Raw genomic sequence first — 18970 nt, 5'->3', positions numbered from 1 at the left:
TTTGGGCTAAGGTGTTCTGGTACCAAGTGCACTGCATGAACTAGCTTATGCTTGAAAATGGTGTTTGTTTTGGTCACTCCATGCCTAGTACAGAGGAGCCGTTCCTCCCAGTCTCCAACCTCCAGGTTTCTCCATCGTTGCCCATGCGAGTGTTGGAGTCTGGCTGTAAAACTATGGAGTCCCTAGATGGAATCCTTTCCAGGACGACACCCAGAAACTCCAAGAAGGCCGGGGGCTCTGAGCTGCTGTTCAGTACATAAGTCAGTGCATAGAGGCGACCCTCTCATTCTCTGGGAAGAGTTCCTACACAGCAATGCTCGGCTCAGTTTCATGAGTATCCCTGCACCCTTCTAGCACCTTTCAACCTGTGAAACTCTGGAGGAGTCCAGCGCCTCTGAAGTTTGGTTCTAGAACCAGTGCTCCGCATAGAAGTGAGCCCAACTGTATGTAGCTGGTGCTGCTCCACCTCCTGCATCAGCTCCAGATGCAAAGCACCACACTCCAGTGCCTATTCCTGTGGGTATTGGGCCCACAGGGCGGAGGTGTGATTAGTCTGGCCCCTCCCCTGGAACCAGCTTGCCTTGGGAGCTCCCACTAGGTTCACTTTGCCCCTGACACCCCCCCCCCCCCCCCCCCCCCCCACACACACACACACACACAGGGACTGGCAGACCATTCAACTTAAAGTGGTGATTCTTCAAACAGATAAGACATAAAAATCAAATGAAACAATAATAATGACAAAGTCACAGCTGTTTTCTCCTGACAGCTTGTGTTCGCTGCCTTACACGTTTAAAGTCTGTTTTCTTTCTTTTTTGGTGCAAAGCTTCTGTGACTGTGTGTTGGACTCTGAGCGCTGCTGAAACACAGGTGACCGTCGCTCAGTGCTGAACCTGAACGCATCCTGCTGATGAAGACAAACTGAACAGAAAGACACTGGACCAAACCAGAGAGTGTCAAACTGAACCGGAGCTAAAACATCCTCTGCTAACATGGGACCACTTCCCATCATGCATTGTGCCTGACATGAGTTAAGTGAAAAAAGCTCCATCTTTCAGATGTGCTGATAACAATGTGACAAAATCTGCCTCATTGAGAGAAATGTTCTCTTATGAAGGAAAGTTTGACCAAACGAGGACATGAGGTTTGTGCAGGATGTCAGAGGTCAGTCAGCGTCCTGCAGTCAGTCTGAACACAGAGATGATTTAATATCAGATCAATCGATGACGGCTGCTCTTCAAACAAACAGCCGTCTCTCTTCTCAGCTTTCACTTTGTTGTGTTCAGTCACTACAGCTGATTTTTATTTGATATTCAGATCTCAGATCAGTCACATCACTGTGTCTGTCTGTGTCCAAGACACCAGAGTCCATGAAAGGTCTGAAACTGTAGAGAAATGTTTCCATGATAGCGACGATTAATAACAGTAATAATCAATAACAGTAATAAATAATAATAAAATTAAATCTTTTAATACAGTCAGCTTCATGCAGTAAAAGCAAGCTTCAGTGTCAGAGCAGCACGTTACTGCCGGAGCTGCTGCAGGTGGAGCTGCTGCAGGTGGAGCTGCTGCAGGTGGAGCTGCTGCAGGTGGAGGTACTTTAATACTGGTAAATAGTTTCAGTGACACTACACACTGACTTCATATAAGCAGCTTTACTTTATAAACTCATCATATTTTTAATGTAAATTCTTCACTTGTAAAGTCAATAACTGCAGGTGCAGTGAAGTAAACATTTGCCTCTGAGAAGTACTGACAGATGTATAAAGTAGCAGAAATACTCTGGTACCTCATTGTACTGTGTCATACTTGAGTAAATGTACTCTGAAGGGAACATCTTTTAAAATGTTTGTAAAACGACAAAGTTCCCAAAACCCTGACGTTGTTCTAAAAACGCTGACAAAGAAAAAGCTGCTCAGTGTTCAGTATCTCACAGGAAAGGAAGCTAGAATTACAGAAAGTAAATACAGTTTTATGATACTGCAGTACATGTCAGAGGACATACTGTACAGGTTGATTACTTTATCAGTTAAACGTGATCCGATTCTAAACTGTGCTGCACTGTTACCACAGAACACACTGCTGACCCTGAACGCAACATCACACTGCTGCACCACTACAGGAACCAAATACTGTAGTACGTGTGGTAGTGTGTGTGATAGTGCAGTGATGTTAATGGAGTATTTTTCCTGGGCCCCGACTACAGGAGTAAAACAGGAACATGAAATTCAGAGTTATGACAGAATCTCATCTACAAAAACCACAAAGAGCAAACTGGAATCAGCAGATGTTTGACGTGAAAAGAGCAAAATGAGCCAAAGACGTCAGAAAGTTTCCAGGAAATAACCCAAATGAGCTTGATTGAAATATTTTTTATTGATCTCTTTAAGTGAACCGTCCCTGCAGAGACTGGTCCAAGAAGAGGGGCCCTGGCAGGGGACCTGCAGCTGCTTTCAGGCATGAGACCCCCGATCAGGTCAGCATGGCCCTGAATGCACCACAATACTCTACAACTGAGGAATGTTTGAGACCAGCAGCTCAGAAACAAGATGAAAAATATCAGAAAATATCAGTTTGATGAGGAATTAATGAGACAGAGATGGTCAATACTGACATGAAGAGAAGAAGCTCTGAAACACAGTCACTCACAGTAATACTGCAGTAATACTGCAGTATTACACGCTGTCGTAGGATTTGAGGAATATTCCAGTAAACACGGGCTGTTTTTTCTGTCGGGCTCCATCTTATGAGGCAGCAGCTGCTGAGGAGGAGGAGGATGAGGAAGAGGAAGAGGGGGAGGAGGAGCAGGTGAATCCGGGTGAAACCGGGTTCAGGAACACGGCACCCGGTCTGCGGGGAGACCGGGAGAGTCCGCAAGAGCGGAGCCGGTTCAGACCCGCAACAACAACATCTCCATGACCAGCATCCTCCTCCTCCTCTGGCTGCCATTTTACACACACACACACACACACACACACACACACACACACACACACACACACACACACACACACACACACACACACACACACACATTCATCGTGTCCTCGCGCGAACGCGCACAGCTTCACAAACATCGACGTTTGGACGGTTTGTGCTTTTAGCTCCGTCCTCCTGCAGACAAAACGCATGGCTGAAAGCCCACCACAGCCCCGCTCCCCCTGCCACAGAACCCGCAGGACCCGCACAGACCCGCCGCTGGGTCTGACGGTCCCGTTCAGTTCGCACACATTAAAGACGGAGCGCGTCCATGTTTCTGATGTCTGACTAATGAAAGACAGCAGAGACATTTGTGAGCTTCGTCTCTGGGAGTCTTCGGTTCTCCGCTGCGGCCGACATGTACACACACAAACACACACACACACACACACACACACACACACACACACACACAGGCGGACGTCCGTCGCCGCCGCGCGGACACACGACACAAACACACCCCGAGCAGCTGCGAGCGCACCTGAAGACACACCGATGGACAAAATGAGACAGGATGATGAAAGAAAAGCTGCATGTTGGCTGTTTGTACCTGATTTACGACGTCCATCCTGCCGCCTGTCGAGAGGAGCGAGAGGAGATGGAGGGAGGAGCAGGAGGGGGAGGAAGAGGAGGAGGAGGAGGAGGATGAGGAGGAGGCCGCCTCTGTGTCCGCGTCATCTCTTTCTGATTTACTATGAACCAAAGAATCATCTGCTCTTCATCTTTATCTCTGATTATATTTGACTTACACAGAAAAATAAAGAAAGTGCGGATCGATCCGGATCTCTACTGATTATTGATCCGGATCGAGTTTGTGACTTTTGTCAAAGAACCGTCTTCACAGTGAGTGCGTGTGTGGTGAGACAGACTGTCCAGCAGTCATTAAGAAACAGAAAAAAGTCAAAGCTTCACATGCAAAGAAAAGACATAAGACATCATGAAGGTCCATCAGGTCCCCTGTCCCCATCAGGTCCTCACAGACCTGCACAGGTCTTCTGGTTGTCTTCTGCAGGTCAGGACATGATGTTTGACTGGAAATGAGTCCACTTTAAAAAACTAAAACCTTTGAGGAGCTGAGACCTCCTCCTGTCCCCAGCCATCTGTCCACAGGCCTCTGTCCCCAGCTGTCTGTCCATAGGCCTCTGTCCGCAGCCGTCTGTCCACAGGCCTCTGTCCTCAGCCGTCTGTCCACAGGCCTCTGTCCTCAGCCGTCTGTCCGCAGCCGTCTGTCCACAGGGTGAATTTTACTTGATTGAACTTGTTCAAAGTTTCTATTTTGGCTCCATTCGATGATTCACTGGTTTTATTTTCTGTCTCTTTTTTTTCTCCAGTTTTTTGTTCATTTGATGTGTTTTTTTCTTGGCTAAAAGGTGATAAACAAATAATCTTCATCATCATTATTATTCACGCTGTATGTAGATGTGATTCCAGATTTTTGGACAAATTGGACAGTGCAGACACCAAAGCTGTGGAGAGAACGAGAAGTGTCTCTGAACTGAAGTTGATGGACCAGCCTCAGGGGGATGACTGAGTCCAGATGTTGAACCTCTGGACTGCTTCAGGTCAAACTGAGTCTCCTGCAGTGACGTCTGTCAGACAGCAGAGGGAGCTGAGAGGACATCAGCCCTGACCGTCATCACCATCCAGAGACACGCCCTTATTTTGTCTTTTGACTTCCTGTCTGCACAGAAAGTGGGCTTGTGTCTCTTTGTGCACTCTTTGTGATTAGCTTGACTGCCTTTGATCCAATCTGTGATCAGTTCTCTGATGTAACACAGAGCTGAAGGATGGACAGACAGACTGCTCTGGGATCAGCTGTGATGGTCACTGTGTCCCTGGTCTATTGTGTCTTTATAACAGCAGTCTGAGTGGATGGTCTTCATGTGTCCTCACACCGAGTTGCTCACAGTTTAGACTCTTCTCTGTCCACAAAGTCCACTTCTTCTGTTATGACTGTGGGACAGACTCATTATTCTGAATTACATTATTATTATTATTATTATTATTAATTACATGATCAATAAAATCTAAAAAAAAATCAATACAAATATTTGTCTCGGCCGTGTTTCATCTGTGTTGATAAATCAGATTTAGTGATTGTGAAGAAAACAGATTCTGTCACTGAACAATCTGAGCGGTGAAACGTCAGAGCCCCCCATGAAACACCACGCTAGCTCCGCTACCTTAGTTAGCAGAGCTAGCAGAGCTAGCTGAGTTAGCGGAGTCGGCCGTAAGCTGCAGACCTGATTGTGAATCAGCTGGACGCTGTGTGTAACACTTACTTGGTGACTGCTGATGTGGAAATCCTTTTCGACCTGTAAGAAGATCTTTAACGTTCAATCTGAGAAACTTTATTGTTTTTTGTAAATGCTGTCAGCTGTTGGTTTTAATAAAGCTGGTTCAGGGTCAGCTTCCTCCATCAACTGTTCTTTGACACTCTGTGGACTGATGGACTGAAACTTTCTCATTCCTCTCGTCCCTGAAGAAGACATCCCCTGGACGGCAGCATGTCCCTCCGTGACCTTTTTGGACCTTCTTCTCAGATGTTTTCAGAAACGTATTTCAGTGTTTTGTTTGGCTGAACGAGAGGGTTTGAAACCGTCCAGCTTGCAGTGCGTCACCCTGTGGCCGGAGCGTCTGATGGGCCCAGTGCATTCTGGTTATTGTAGGTTTTCTACCACAGGCCTTGTCCTTCTACTGCATAGACCAGTTCTATGAAAACGTCCCTTTAAGGCCACTAAAGACAGACTGAACAACAGCCTGTTTTTAAAGAAACATCTGGTTATCATGTTGACACATTAGAACCGTTTGTGGGTTTGAAAGAGCCTTTCTTACTTCTGGTTTCACTCTCTGTTCAGCTGACTGCAGCAGAGAAGTTCAAACCGTATCTGTGACTCATTAACATCACTAATATCGTTCATTTAGAGACTGAACAAAAGAAAATGTGCTGTGGTTGGAAAGAAGATGGAGTCACACAGCGTCTTGTCTTCAGTCTTTATTTGAGGTAAACGAAGGTTCAGACCGAGCTGTTTCTCAGCCGAACGTGGCAGCTCTCAACATCTGAGGGGGATTTTTGGGGGATCCAGGTGTGGAATTAAAAAGCCCTTAACTGCTGGGAAACTGTCCAAACAGCTGGAAAGAAAAGTCAAAGAAGACAGAAACACAAAAGTTTAGATGAGACAGAAACACCACTGGACGGTCGGAACGAATAGAAACTTTCAAACATAAAAAAAAAAAAAAAAATACACTGAAGTCAGTTTCTCTGGTCCAATAGAAGACAGAGAAACAAAAAGGTCTCTTCAGTTCGTGTCCCATTCAAGACTAAAAATACACACGAATGAAAAAGAGAAACTTCTTCATCCTCATTGCTCAGCGAGCCGCCGAGCGGGATGTCCAACACGTCTCTAAAGACATGAGCTGTTGGGACAGACGTAGAGACTCAGCTGACTGGACGCCTCTGAAGGCTCGTTCACTGGACTCACTGCTGATCGTCGTTCGCTCTCATTCGTCTTTTACGTGAAAAGTTCAACGTTGGTCGACTTTGAGCTCAAACCTCACTCAGCAACTTGTCTCCTTGTCCTTCAGTCTTCCTCTTGTCCTCGGTGGTTATTGTCAGAAACAGGCCATTTGAGAAAACAGTCGCTAACATGATAGCATTATAGCTGGCTAATTTTTGTTAGCTAGGCTTTCTTCATTAGTGTCAGCCATCTTTAAAGTTGTTGGTGTATTTTTCAGTTTTGATCTGAGGCCAGAAACCGAGCGACTGATGCTGCTGACACGAATCAGTTCATGACGGCGTGTTTGATGGATGCCACAGCTAAGCTAACATTAGCTAGCTTGCTGCCAAGTGCCACAGTCTGAGTGCAGCGACGTTTGTTTGAATACAAGAATGAATGTATGACATATCACATGATCCGTGTTAAGCTGATGATGAAGTTACATGATTAGTTTTATCACACTCAGAATGACACAGCAGTCGGCCAAACATGTCGCTAAGTGACGTTAGCATCAGGCAGTACAGTGGACCACGTTAGCTTAAAGGCTACTGGCAGCTAATGAAAACTTCCATCCATCCATCCATTATCTATACCGCCTATCCCTTTTGGGGTTGCGGGGGGCTGGAGCCTATCCCAGCTACAATGGGCGAGAGGCGGGGTACACCCTGAACCGGTCGCCAGCCGATTGCAGGGCCACATGCAAAGACAGACAAACATTCATGCTCACACTCACACCTACGGACAATTTTGAGTCATCAATTAACCTAATGAGCATGTTTTTGGTCTGTGGGAGGAAGCCGGAGTACCCGGAGAGAACCCACGCATGCACGGGAAGAACATGCAAACTTCACACAGAAAGGCCCCGTCTGACCCGGGGATCGAGGCTCTATGATGTGTTCACGATGATTGGATCTTTGAGCACTTAAAACAATGACATGAATTGTGAGTTTCTGTTTTCTTGCCCGGAGAGGAGTCGTTCAGGTGCGCTCTGGCTGCACTTCTCCCATGTTTGAGACAGAGTTTGCATTCCAAGCTAATCGGTTATGGCACGATCTTTATTTAGCTGGTTAGCGCTAACTAGCTCCATCTGAACTCAGTGCTACGTAAGAGTAGGTGCCTGATCACTTCCTCCTGCGGTTAGCTAGCAGTGTATGGCTCTTGCTGTGACCTGTGACCAGTAGCTAACGCTACGTAGCTACTGGTGGTTACTGCGCTATTGTTAGCATTGGTGTATTTTTTCACTCTTGATGTAGCTCTATTAGCTTGTGGTAAAGCTTATCATTTATTGAATTATGGCGCTTGAAGTTTGGTGTTTAGCTGACAAAACGTGTTACCATGACGACGTGACAGCACCGAATGACGCTCTGCTGACGGTCGTCTTCCGTCAAGAGATGAGACGACTCAGGAATGTTCCTTCACTTCTTGACTTGTCTCTCATCTCCTTTCGTAGTACGTCCTTCCTTTGACTCATTCCTGTCTTTTTTGTCCTGTCTTTTCCTTCTTCTGAACCCTTTCCTGTAAATTTTCTACTTTTGTTTTCTTCCTTCAGTTCTTCCTCCATTTTCCTCTTCATCCTTCTTTCACCCTCCTCTCTCCTTCTTGTATTTCCGTCTTTGCTGTTTCCGTCTTTTCCTTCTGTCTGTCCTCAGTTCCTTTTGTCCTGTTTGTCTCTGAACCGTTCTGTCTTCGTATTCACAGTTCTCCCTTCTCTCCTTCCTCTTCATCCTTCCTTTATTACCGTCCTCCTCTCTTCTCTGAAAACTGTCCATAAAACGTCTAAATTTACCTGCATGATGACCTTTAACCTTTTATTCAGTCAATGTTACTCTGTCCTCCCCTCTGTCCTGTCCTGCCCTGTCAGTAAGTGACGCCCATCTCAGTCTTATCTCTGATTGGTCACTGCTTCAGTCCATCAGAATGATGTCACGCAGGTCATCTCGTCAGCCAGCTCGTCCTCATCGTGGCCCGTCCTGATTGGCTCCTCATCGCTGTAGAGCGCAGCGGGGTCGGTGGCCGAGTTGCCGAGGAAACCGTGGCTTCCCGTGCCGAGCAGGTCACTGGCAGCAGACTCCATCTCGTCCACGGTCATGTGACAGGCGTCGGCGATCTCCCGCTTGGCAAAAGCCACAAACTTCGGATCTCGAGCGTAAAGACCAAGACCCTCCGAAATCAGAACCTGCAGAGAGAAGAAGAGTCAGTGACGACAGCCAGACTGAACTCGACTATCAGTGTCAGCAATTGGTCAGCGTGTCCGCACCGCCTCCACCAGACTGTCGGCCGATCCTCGTTTCTCGGTGAGCTGGGCGCCGAGCTGCGAGGGAACTCTGAGGGTGGTGTACGCTCGGTACGGAGGAGGAGCTACGACACAACAAGAGTCACATGATGCCGTCAGATCAACAGTGACAGAGATAACAGTCGTGTTAGCTTATTTGTTGTGTGTTTGTTCGTCCTCCCACCTGTTGTCCCTGCAGGGCCACCGTACCAGGCCGGTCTGGGCGCCGCACCTGTCACACTGACACCTGACGGACGACAGACATGTTTAAAGGTCAGTCACACGTCTGCAGGTTTTCATAGTGATCGCTGAAGGCAGCTCGTCTTTTGAGCTCAGAGATGGACAGCGAGAGGCTGAAGGGGACGTTTCCAACACTCTGGGACATCTCAGGCCTTACCTCTTCCTGCTCCTCCCTTCTTCGCCTCTCCTCCTCCTCCTCCTCCTCCCCTTCCTCCCCCCCAGGGTGGGCTGCCTTCCTCCTCCACCAGAATGAGAGGAGCATAAAGGAGGCGACCGCGGCGAGGACACGGGTTTGCCCAGGATGCAGAGGAAGCCGCTGAGGAGCGACCGGAGGAGTGACGAGACTCATAACTGCTGAACATCTGTTGAGGAGGAGGACGAGAGGAGGGTCACACTACTGAACGAGAGGGGAGGGTGTGTCACCTGTGTGTGTGTGTTACCTGTGTCCGCGTGCGGCGTGGCGGTGAGGTGGGGTGGTACGTCCCGGGGATCGGCAGGTCGTCGCTGCTGCCCTGCCTCCTCAGACACTGGATGTTAAATGACGGCTTCCGACCTGACAGACGACAACAAAACAAACGCGCTCGCTCAGCTGTGGGTGATGACGTCAGGCTGAGTGACAGCTCAGTGTTTGATTCAGATCAAAGTGGGTCAAACGATGTCATCTCCTCTGATCTCAGTTCAGCCTCCTTTTATTGACTCTCATCACATGATGTCATCACTGTAATCAGCTGTGACATCACAGCATGTCTTTGGGGAGGACATCCTCTCACCTGTGGGCGTGGCAGGAAGTAGGCGTCTGCGTGTCGTCCTCCTGCCCTCGCTGTAGCCGTTACCATAGCTACTGTTGGTGTAGGCGTGGCCATCGTAGTGGTCTCTGTACAGAGGAGGCTCGTCGGGGTAATGTCTGCAAGGACACAGAGGATAACACACACAGGCCTCTCTGTCTGTCTGTCTGTCTGTCTGCCTGTCTCTCTCTCTGTCTGTCTCTCTCTGTGTCTGCCTGTCTCTCTCTCTGTCTCTCTGTCTGCCTGCCTGTCTGTCTGTCAGTCTGTCTGTCTGTCTGTCTGTCTCTCTCTGTCTGTCTGCCTGTCTCTCTCTCTGTCTGTCTCTCTCTCTGTGTCTGCCTGTCTGTCTGTCTGTCTCTCTCTGTCTGTCTGCCTGTCTCTCTCTCTGTCTGTCTCTCTCTCTGTGTCTGCCTGTCTCTCTCTCTCTGTCTGTCTCTCTCTCTGTGTCTGCCTGTCTCTCTCTGTCTGTCTCTCTCTCTGTGTCTGCCTGTCTCTCTTTCTGTCTCTCTGTCTGCCTGCCTGTCTGTCCGTCAGTCTGTCTGTCTGTCTCTCTCTCTCTGTCTGTCTGCCTGCCTGTCTGTCTGCTCACCCATTTGTCATTCTACCTGTCCGTCACTCTACCTGTCTGTCAGTCTACCTGTCTCTGGAGGTGATGCTGTCGGTGTCCTCCTCTCTGCTGTAGTAGCCCTGCTCTCCGAACGTCTCCCTGTCTCCGTTCCTCCAGTATCTGTCCCTTGAATCCCTCCTGCAGAACAAGAGAGTGTGATTGGCTGAGAGACCTGTCAGTCAAAGCAACAGTCTGAGGTTTTCACCTTCATCAGTCACAGAGTTCATGACTTTCAGGCTCTTCTCATGATCTTCCTCTGCAGATATAAGAGAAATGACACGTTTGAGACAAACGTCCACACGGTCAGACGACATTTAAACCAAACAAGCTCAACGCAGCGAATCATCGCGGGTGACCAATGAAGATGCCGTTTGTAGCATGAAGGACATGAACTGGACATTGTGGTCATGGTTCAGTCTTTGACTCCGTCGGCAGCGTCTCCTGTCCTCAGCAGGACAGTGCGTACCTTCCATGTTTGTAGTAGGACGGTCTCTGGCGGTCCAGCAGGCCGTTCTTCACCGATGGTCGGTGGGAATGGTGATGATTGACAGATGACCTCATGTTGTCTCCATGGCGAAGGTGTTCGTCGTGGTCGCTGCCGTTTGGCATCTTGGTGAGAGAACCGACCCGGTGAATCAGGCCTCCGTTAGACACGCCACCGTCCCCGATGACGCCGCCAGGACCTGCAGGCAGACGGAGGTGAAGCGTCAGCAGGCCAGAGACACTTCATCAAGACAACATGTTTCAGTCTGTTTGTCACTTCCTGTCAGGGTCAGACCACATGACTTCAGCTCATGTTGATCCTAACTAACCTCACATAACCACAGCAATGCCGTGAAGTCACATGACGTGACGTGGTGGCCTACCTGTGGGCGTGGTCAGCATGGAGCCTCGTCTCTCTTTGTCTGGTCCAAACCCGTTTTCACCCTGCGGAGAAACCGAACCATCACACCTGGACTCGTCTTCAACACGTCTTCAAAGGACATTTTTAAACCATGGCGTCTTTCTAAAAACCTTATAGGCCGTGTTCTCCTCCAGCTCCTCCTCCTCCATCAGGACCTCCTCCTCGTCCTCCTCCAGGTCCTCATTCAGAGCCAGACGCATCTCTGGACCCAGATCCTGCAGAGTCTTCAGACCGGCTTTACACAGCTGCACGCACACACACACACACACACACACACACACACACACACACACACACACACACACACGCACACACACACACACACACACACACACACAGAGTTTACCGTCACTTTATTGACTTCTCATGCTGTTGTCTCACCAGTGTACAGAGACAGACAGACGGACAATGGACGGACCTGGACAGCAGACGGGTTGGTGGCGTCCGACTCTCCGGTCAGATCTCCTTTCTCTTTCCTCTTCCTGAACTTCCTGAAGTAATCCTGGATCAGGAAGGTCGCGTAAAACTTCCCAACTGTCACTTCCTCCTCTGACGGACAGGTGAGACAGGTGAGTCAGAAGGACTCCCAGCAGCAGTATGTGTTCTTTGTAGTAGTATTAGTACTAATACTAGCAGTATTTGTACTGTGTGTATGGCATTAACCGTGTTTGCTAACAGTAGTTGTTGTAGTACCCGTAGTATTAGTACCTTCATGTGGTGGTATTACTTCGTCCAGTAGTTTTGGTTTCATTCTCTTCCAGATCTTCTTGATGATCCCCCTCAGCTCCTCGTTCTCCTGCTCGGGGTTACCTGGCAACAGCACACAGTGGGCGAGTCAGATCTGAATGGTGGCAAAGCTGCGTTCACAGTTTAAATAAAAGAGACCCCGTGAACATCGTTCGTCGCTGCATTTTGATCCTCAGACGAGTCATCAGCAGCAGCTGCTTCGCTTCCTGCTGCTCTGGACCAATCAGATACCTTCGGTCTTGATCTTCAGGGCGGTGCGAACCAGAGCAAAGAGTGTGGCGTTGAAGGTCACCATCCCGTCGGCGTTTAGAGGCATGTTCATCGCCACCAGCCGCTGAGAGAGGAAGAGGAGCACAGAGTTTTCGGTTAGGGCGGCGCGTCACCACACACACACATGAAACTCCTCCCCCTGCAGGAAGTCACACGACCTCCCGATCTACAAACGGCTGGAACAGGTGAGCACAGGACGGAGTGCGGCAGGTGTTACCTTACAGGCTACTCTGTGAGGACAGAGCTTCCCGAAGCCCAGAGGAGGCTGGATCCTCCTGAGCAGAGCCACCACGTCCAGGTGTTTGATCCGACCCCTGCAGGTCAGAGCGCAACGTGTCAGCTGCTCCGCTGAGCCACAGGTACACAAATACTACATCACATGTACCCGCGTCGAAGAGTATGAGCAACAACATGTACTGAGAGTACCAAGTACTCTTACTGCAGAACGGCCCCTGTTACTGATATACTGAAGTACTACTGGATCCTTATTATTAAGTGTTAGTATCTGAGTGGTACTTTTGAACACAATATTTTTACTGCTGTATGTAGTACTGAGTACTCTGTTCTATAAAAACTCAAGTAGTCAGAGTACTCAAGTAAAGCAGTAAATCAAAACTGTACTGAAGTACTTGAGTGAATGTTACTTCCCAGCGCTACAGTACAGGAAGTAGAACAGCTGTCAGGCATCCAGGTGTTGCAGCAGGGAAGGTGAGGCCACGCTGAGTGACAGAACAGCGCCCCCTCAGGTGAGTTCTGACCTGCAGTCAGTTTCTCTGCGTTGGATTTGTGTGTTTTAGATGTTTGTCTGTTCAGGGATCAGTTTCTGCTCAGCGTCCCCTCTGCTTTCATGTCTTGTCCTCTGTGTCCACTCACTGATCCTTTGTGCTAAGATAAGCTAAGCTAAGCTAACTACATCCTGGATCCGCCTCTGCTGCACCCTCAGACGTGAACCAGATCTTAAACAGGACTCTTACTTTGCCTCTGGATCATATTCAGACCAGATCCTCTTGAACTCGTCCAGGTGATGCGGCCCCAGAATCGACCAATCACGTGTCAGATAGTCAAAGTTGTCCATGATGACAGCGACGAACAGGTTAATGATCTGAAGGAGACAGAGACAGTCAGTGTGTGTGTGTGTGTGTGTGTGTGTGTGTGTGTGTGTGTGTGTGTGTGTGTGTTTCTGTGTGTGTGTGTGTGTGTGTGTGTGTGTGTGTGTGTGTGTGTGTTCTGACCAGGAAAGCACACAGCATGAAGAAGCTGATGAAGTAAACGATGGCGAAGTTGCTTCCACAGCTGAACTCTTCTCCTGGTTCGTAGTCTGACTCGGGGTCACAGCGTTTACCTGGCAGACTGGCCAACATGATCTCCTGCCACGCCTCACCTGTCGCACACCTGCACACACACAAACAGTTTCTGTCTCAGTTTCAGTCACTTCTAACAGCAACCTAAACCATCACTGAGCTGTTAGCTGTTAGTTGTTAGCCATTAGCTGTTAGCCGTGTTAGCCACTAGCTGTTCTGAGGACGAGGAAATGGTTTTCAAAAACATCTTTGTGCTGTTTTCAGTAAAAGATGGAGTTTCAGTTTTTGCACATCATCACTTTCTGTTTGTATTTACGTTTCACTCAGTGTCCAGACTTTTCTGGAAACTGGTTTGTATGAGCTGCAGAGTGTCTGTGGTCCACAGAGACAAACACAAGATTCATTTTCAAGTCTCAGAGGAAGACGAATAAGACATAAGAAGAAGACCTGACCTGAAGAGCAGGAGGACAGCCTGAGGAAAAGTCTGGAAGTTGTTGTTTCTGTTGATCTGAGTGTGATCCTGCATCGCTACCTTTCCAAAGGTCTGAGAGACAGACAGGCAGGCAGAGAGACAGAGGGACAGGCAGAGGGACAGACAAGCAGACAGGCAGAGACAGACAGACAGACAGACAGACAGACAGACAGACAGACAGACAGACAGACAGACAGACAGACAGACAGACAGAGGGACGGGCAGAGAGAGAGAGACAGAGAGTGTAAATGTTGATCAGCACACCTTCACATGCAGCTGTGGACCCCACCCACCATGTCCACTGAGGACGAGAACCCTCAGTGTCCTCCTGCCCCCGATTGCATCAGAGTGATACACCCTCCTCTAGAATGTCTTTGTCTCAGAGTTTGATCACAGCGCCCCCTGCAGGATCACCTGTGTATCACCTCACCTGCATCCCGATGACGGCGTAGATGAAGAAGATCATGGCGATGAGCAGAGCGACGTACGGCAGAGCCTGAGAGACAGACAGAGGACATTAGGCCGCTGTGCCCTGGAGCAAGACCGTTCTCTGTTAGCCCCGCTCCCAACAGGTAGCCCCGCCCTTTCACCTGCAGCGATTTGATGAACGTCCACAGCAGCGTACGAATCCCCTCCCCTTTACTCAGCAGCTTGACCAATCGCATGACTCGAAACAGACGGAAAAAGGTGATCGACACCCGAGAGCTGTCCTCCCCACTCTGAGAGACAGACGGACAGAGAGACAGACAGAGAGAGAGATGGACAGACAGAGAGAGAGAGAGGGTAAATGAACAGCTTCAGATGTCTCTTACAAGTTGGATGTGTCCTCAGAGTGTTCAGGTCTTCCTTCCTGTCAGGTGTCTTCACTCTGTTCTCAGTGGACGGATGAACTGCGTCTCATGTCCATGACCGTGACTCAGTGATTCTGTTTCTTTCATCATAACTCAGGTGTAAACTAGTCACACAGGTGAGAGTCGTCTTCCCAAAGACAAAGACATGAAACATTTGATGAATATTAATTTACTGAAACAGAATAAAGGACCAGCAGAGGACACACACTGATGGACTTCATGTCATTACGTCCTTGTTACAATCGTTACCAGCTGTAACAGCTGTCAGCCAATCAGAATGTAGTCACTCACGCTGAACTCCGTAACGACGATGTCGACCACGCTGCCGACCACGATGAGAGCGTCGAACGAGTTCCAGGCGTCCACGAAATAATGCTGCAGGACAAAGAGACACAAGACGTTTCTACAGCCAATCAGACTGACGCAGGGTGATGACGTCATTTACTCCCAGTGACATCATCAAACATGAACCGACCAAACACTGATCAGCCTCGTTATCAGTCATTGATTAGTCTCATAGTCTTCACGCCCTGATGTGGAGCATGTTGTCTGTTTTAGAATGGACATGAAAGTCACAGGGGTCAAAGGTCTTCACATCAGAACCAATAAGAAACAGGAAACGGATCAATGACAACGAGTCAGAATAAACTACAGTGTGTGTTCATGGTGATGAAGGAGGAGCTGTTTTAATGGAGGTCAAGGGTCAGAGGAAGAAGATCTATGAGCTGTGACACGCTGCACTGTTAGCAGTTAGCAGTTAGCATTCAGCGCTGCTCTGCTCACCCTGAGTCTGAGAGCGAGCAGCTTCAGCAGCATCTCCACCGTGAAGAGTCCAGTGAACACCATGTTGAGGATGTCCATGATGTAGCTGAAGGTTTTGGACTGTTCGTAATGCTGGAGGACAGGAAACAGGAAGACGTAAAAAGGACCGATCACTTCAGGTGAGAGCGGGCGGGGTTAGTGACAGACGGGACGTGTTTGCTCACCTGAACAGCCAGAGTGACAGTGTTGAGCAGGATGAGGACGAACATGACGTACTCGAATCCCGTCGAGTTGATGATGGACCAGAACTTGTACTGAACCGGATTCTTCGGGATGTAAAGTTTCAGCGGCTGAGCCTTCAGGGCGTACTCCACACACTGACGCTGCAGACAGAAACGCAGAGGTCACCTCTGATGTCACACAAACAGGAAGTCAGATGTTTCTCTTGCTTCAGTGAGTCACACTGAGTCAAAGTGTAGTTAGCTTAGCCATCTGCTGAATTAGCTGGTAGCTGCCCCAGTTACAGCTCCTGCTAGCTGCTCCTATTAGCTACCATTGTTAGCTGCTCCTGTTAGCTGCCCCATTAGCTGGCTGCCCCTGTTGGCTGCTCCTGTTAGCGGCTCCTGTTAGCTGCCCTGTTAGCTGCTCCTATTGGCTGCCCCTGTTAGCTGCCCCGTTAGCTGACCCATTAGCTGGCTGCCCCTGTTAGCAGCCCCTGTTAGCTGCTCCTGTTAGCTGCCCCATTAGCTGGCTGCTCCTTTTAGCAGCCCCTGATAGCTGCTCCTGTTGGCTGCTCCTGTTAGCTTCCCCTTTAGCTGCCCCATTAGCTGGTTGCTCCTGTTAGCTGCCCCTGTTAGCTACCCCATTAGCTGGCTGCTCCTGTTAGCTTCCCCTTTAGCTGCCCCATTAGCTGGCTGCTCCTGTTAGCTGCCCCTGTTAGCTGCCCCATTAGCTGGCTGCTCCTGTTAGCTGCCCCTGTTAGTTGCTCCTGTTAGCTGCCCTGTTGGCTGCCCCGTTAGCTGACCCATTAGCTGGCTGCTCCTGTTAGCCGCTCCTGTTAGCTGCCCTGTTAGCTGCCCCGTTAGCTGACCCATTAGCTGTCTGCTCCTGTTAGCAGCCCCTGTTAGCTGCTCCTGTTAGCTGGTCCTGTTGGCAGCCCCTGTTAGGTGCCCTGTTGGCTGCCCCGTTAGCTGACCCATTAGCTGGCCGCTCCTGTTAGCAGCCCCTGTTAGCTGCTCCTGTTGGCGGCCCCTGTTAGCTGACCCGTTAGCTGACCAATTAGCTGGCTGCTCCTGTTGGCTGCTCCTGTTGGCTGCCCCGTTAGCTGACCCATTAGCTGGCCGCTCCTGTTAGCAGCCCCTGTTAGCTGCTCCTGTTGGCGGCCCCTGTTAGCTGACCCGTTAGCTGACCAATTAGCTGGCTGCTCCTGTTGGCTGCTCCTGTTGGCTGCCCCGTTAGCTGACCCATTAGCTGTCTGCTCCTGTTAGCAGCCCCTGTTAGCTGCTCCTGTTGGCGGCCCCTGTTAGCTGACCCGTTAGCTGACCAATTAGCTGGCTGCTCCTGTTGGCTGCTCCTGTTGGCTGCCCCGTTAGCTGACCCATTAGCTGGTTGCTCCTGTTAGCTGCTCCTGTTGGCTGCCCCGTTAGCTGACCCGTTAGTTGGCCGCCCTAGAAGTACAGGCAGCTCTCACTGATCACTGTGACAATGAAGAAACTTAAAAACGTGAAGACTGTCAGGGGAGTTCTGCAGTCTGGCTCCACCTGCTGACAGAGGACAGTAACTAACTTCCTGTTGCCGTGACAACATCTGCACACACCTGTCATGTCAGTTGACTCAGGTGTTGACCTCAGAGTGGACATGTGTGATCATGTTTCATGTTCTAGGTGAGACTCTTCACCTGGTTCTTGTCCAGCTCACAGTTCTTGTACTCCTGCTCGCCCTGCTCTCTGAAGGTGATGATGACGAAACCCACGAAGATGTTCATCATGAAGAAGGCGATGATGATGATGTAGACGATGAAGAAGATGGAGATCTCCACTCGATAGTTGTAGATGGGACCAGAGTTCTCCCCGTTTGCATCGATAGCTTTGTACAGCAGCCTGGGGGGGGGGGGGGGGGGGTCAGTCTGTCAGTCTGTCTCTGCCTGACAGCGTTAATAAAGTTTGAATTGAATACTCACGCGGGCCAGCCCTCGAAGGTGGAGACGGTGAAGAGCGCCATCATCCCCATCAGCACGTTATCGAAGTTAAAGTCGCTGTTGTGCCAGATTCTCTCTCTGACCATCGGATGGTTCACGTCTCCATCTTTGTACACCACGAAGGTCCCTCTGAACGCACACGCGCACGCACGCACGCGCACGCACGCACACGCACACACACACACACACACACACACACACACACACGCTCGGTCAGGTCAGGCCTTCGCTCAGAACGTGTGTCTCTGCTGTGGTCTTGAACGCTTACTTGCACTGTTCAGGAGTGTGTTTGGCTTCGTCTGTGCAGCGATAGAATTTACCCTGAAACACAAAGAATTGTGAACTTTAGACTTTAAATCCAACACTGAAGCTTTAGATGTGCAGCCGTGGTGGAAAAAATACTCAGATCCTGAGTAAAAGTACAGAGGTATTATGAAGTAAAAGTACTTGTTCTGCAGTAAAATGATCCTTTACTGATGTATGAACACGTTCGTGTCCTCGTCCTCACGTCACGTCGTCAAGAAGAAGAAAAGTTTGAAATTCAAACCAGTGAAACTTTATCTGTTCTCACCTTGAAGAGCTGAACGCCGATGCAGGCGAACATGAACTGAAGCAGAGTCGTGACGATCATGATGTTCCCGATCGTCCTGATGGCCACAAACACACACTGGACCACGTGCTGCAACACACACACACACACACACACACACACACACACACACACACACACACACACACACACACACACACACACACACACACTCTTTACTGACTAACTCCTGGTCCTGATCCTGGTCCTGACTAACTCCTGGTCCTGATCCTGGTCCTGACTAACTCCTGGTCCTGGTCCTGGTTAACTCTGTCTGAAGCTGCCTGAATGGTCCAGCTCTCTCTGCTCTGCAGGTGTTTCTGAAGCACCGTCGATGCTGCTTTCCTTCATTCAGCACGTCCTCCTCCTCCTCCTCCTCCTCCTCATCGCACCACCTGCAGCCTCTGACTTCAGCCTTTCTGCCATCAAACATTAACTACTGGCGATGAGCTGACGGCTGGACTATCAGGAGTCGGAGGTATGAGGTGAAATCTGTG

At 49.5% G+C, this 18970-nt stretch overlaps 2 protein-coding genes across 3 annotated transcripts in view; both read right to left on the bottom strand.

Moving 5' to 3' along the window:
- The window catches only part of sypa (synaptophysin a), a 14086-nt gene extending 10418 nt beyond the window's left edge, over nucleotides 1-3668 (bottom strand). Inside the window, exon 1 of the mRNA XM_070967907.1 lies at nucleotides 3530-3668. Coding sequence (XP_070824008.1) covers nucleotides 3530-3547 — 18 coding nt within the window. The 5' untranslated portion in view covers nucleotides 3548-3668. The remainder of the gene's footprint in view (nucleotides 1-3529) is intronic.
- A 2303-nt stretch (nucleotides 3669-5971) lies between these two features.
- cacna1fb (calcium channel, voltage-dependent, L type, alpha 1F subunit) overlaps nucleotides 5972-18970 on the bottom strand; it is a 37991-nt gene continuing 24992 nt past the window's right edge. For both annotated transcript variants that reach the window (XM_070967871.1, XM_070967872.1), the window contains 26 exons: nucleotides 18456-18563; nucleotides 18153-18205; nucleotides 17867-18013; nucleotides 17585-17786; nucleotides 15912-16070; nucleotides 15709-15819; nucleotides 15217-15300; nucleotides 14665-14793; nucleotides 14505-14570; nucleotides 14055-14146; nucleotides 13534-13693; nucleotides 13276-13403; nucleotides 12519-12615; nucleotides 12263-12365; nucleotides 11993-12094; nucleotides 11703-11833; nucleotides 11395-11529; nucleotides 11247-11307; nucleotides 10847-11063; nucleotides 10411-10518; nucleotides 9759-9892; nucleotides 9429-9541; nucleotides 9146-9350; nucleotides 8933-8995; nucleotides 8734-8834; nucleotides 5972-8652 (listed from right to left, as the gene is read on the bottom strand). In XM_070967871.1, coding sequence (XP_070823972.1) covers nucleotides 8389-8652; nucleotides 8734-8834; nucleotides 8933-8995; nucleotides 9146-9350; nucleotides 9429-9541; nucleotides 9759-9892; nucleotides 10411-10518; nucleotides 10847-11063; nucleotides 11247-11307; nucleotides 11395-11529; nucleotides 11703-11833; nucleotides 11993-12094; nucleotides 12263-12365; nucleotides 12519-12615; nucleotides 13276-13403; nucleotides 13534-13693; nucleotides 14055-14146; nucleotides 14505-14570; nucleotides 14665-14793; nucleotides 15217-15300; nucleotides 15709-15819; nucleotides 15912-16070; nucleotides 17585-17786; nucleotides 17867-18013; nucleotides 18153-18205; nucleotides 18456-18563 — 3273 coding nt within the window. In that variant the 3' untranslated portion in view covers nucleotides 5972-8388. The remainder of the gene's footprint in view (nucleotides 8653-8733; nucleotides 8835-8932; nucleotides 8996-9145; nucleotides 9351-9428; nucleotides 9542-9758; nucleotides 9893-10410; nucleotides 10519-10846; nucleotides 11064-11246; nucleotides 11308-11394; nucleotides 11530-11702; nucleotides 11834-11992; nucleotides 12095-12262; nucleotides 12366-12518; nucleotides 12616-13275; nucleotides 13404-13533; nucleotides 13694-14054; nucleotides 14147-14504; nucleotides 14571-14664; nucleotides 14794-15216; nucleotides 15301-15708; nucleotides 15820-15911; nucleotides 16071-17584; nucleotides 17787-17866; nucleotides 18014-18152; nucleotides 18206-18455; nucleotides 18564-18970) is intronic.

Source organism: Chaetodon trifascialis, chromosome 8 (genome assembly GCF_039877785.1).
Source record: "Chaetodon trifascialis isolate fChaTrf1 chromosome 8, fChaTrf1.hap1, whole genome shotgun sequence".
Classification (NCBI taxonomy): domain Eukaryota; kingdom Metazoa; phylum Chordata; class Actinopteri; order Chaetodontiformes; family Chaetodontidae; genus Chaetodon; species Chaetodon trifascialis.
Note: the sequence above shows the minus strand (reverse complement) of the source record. Positions and strands in the feature narration are given on the sequence as shown.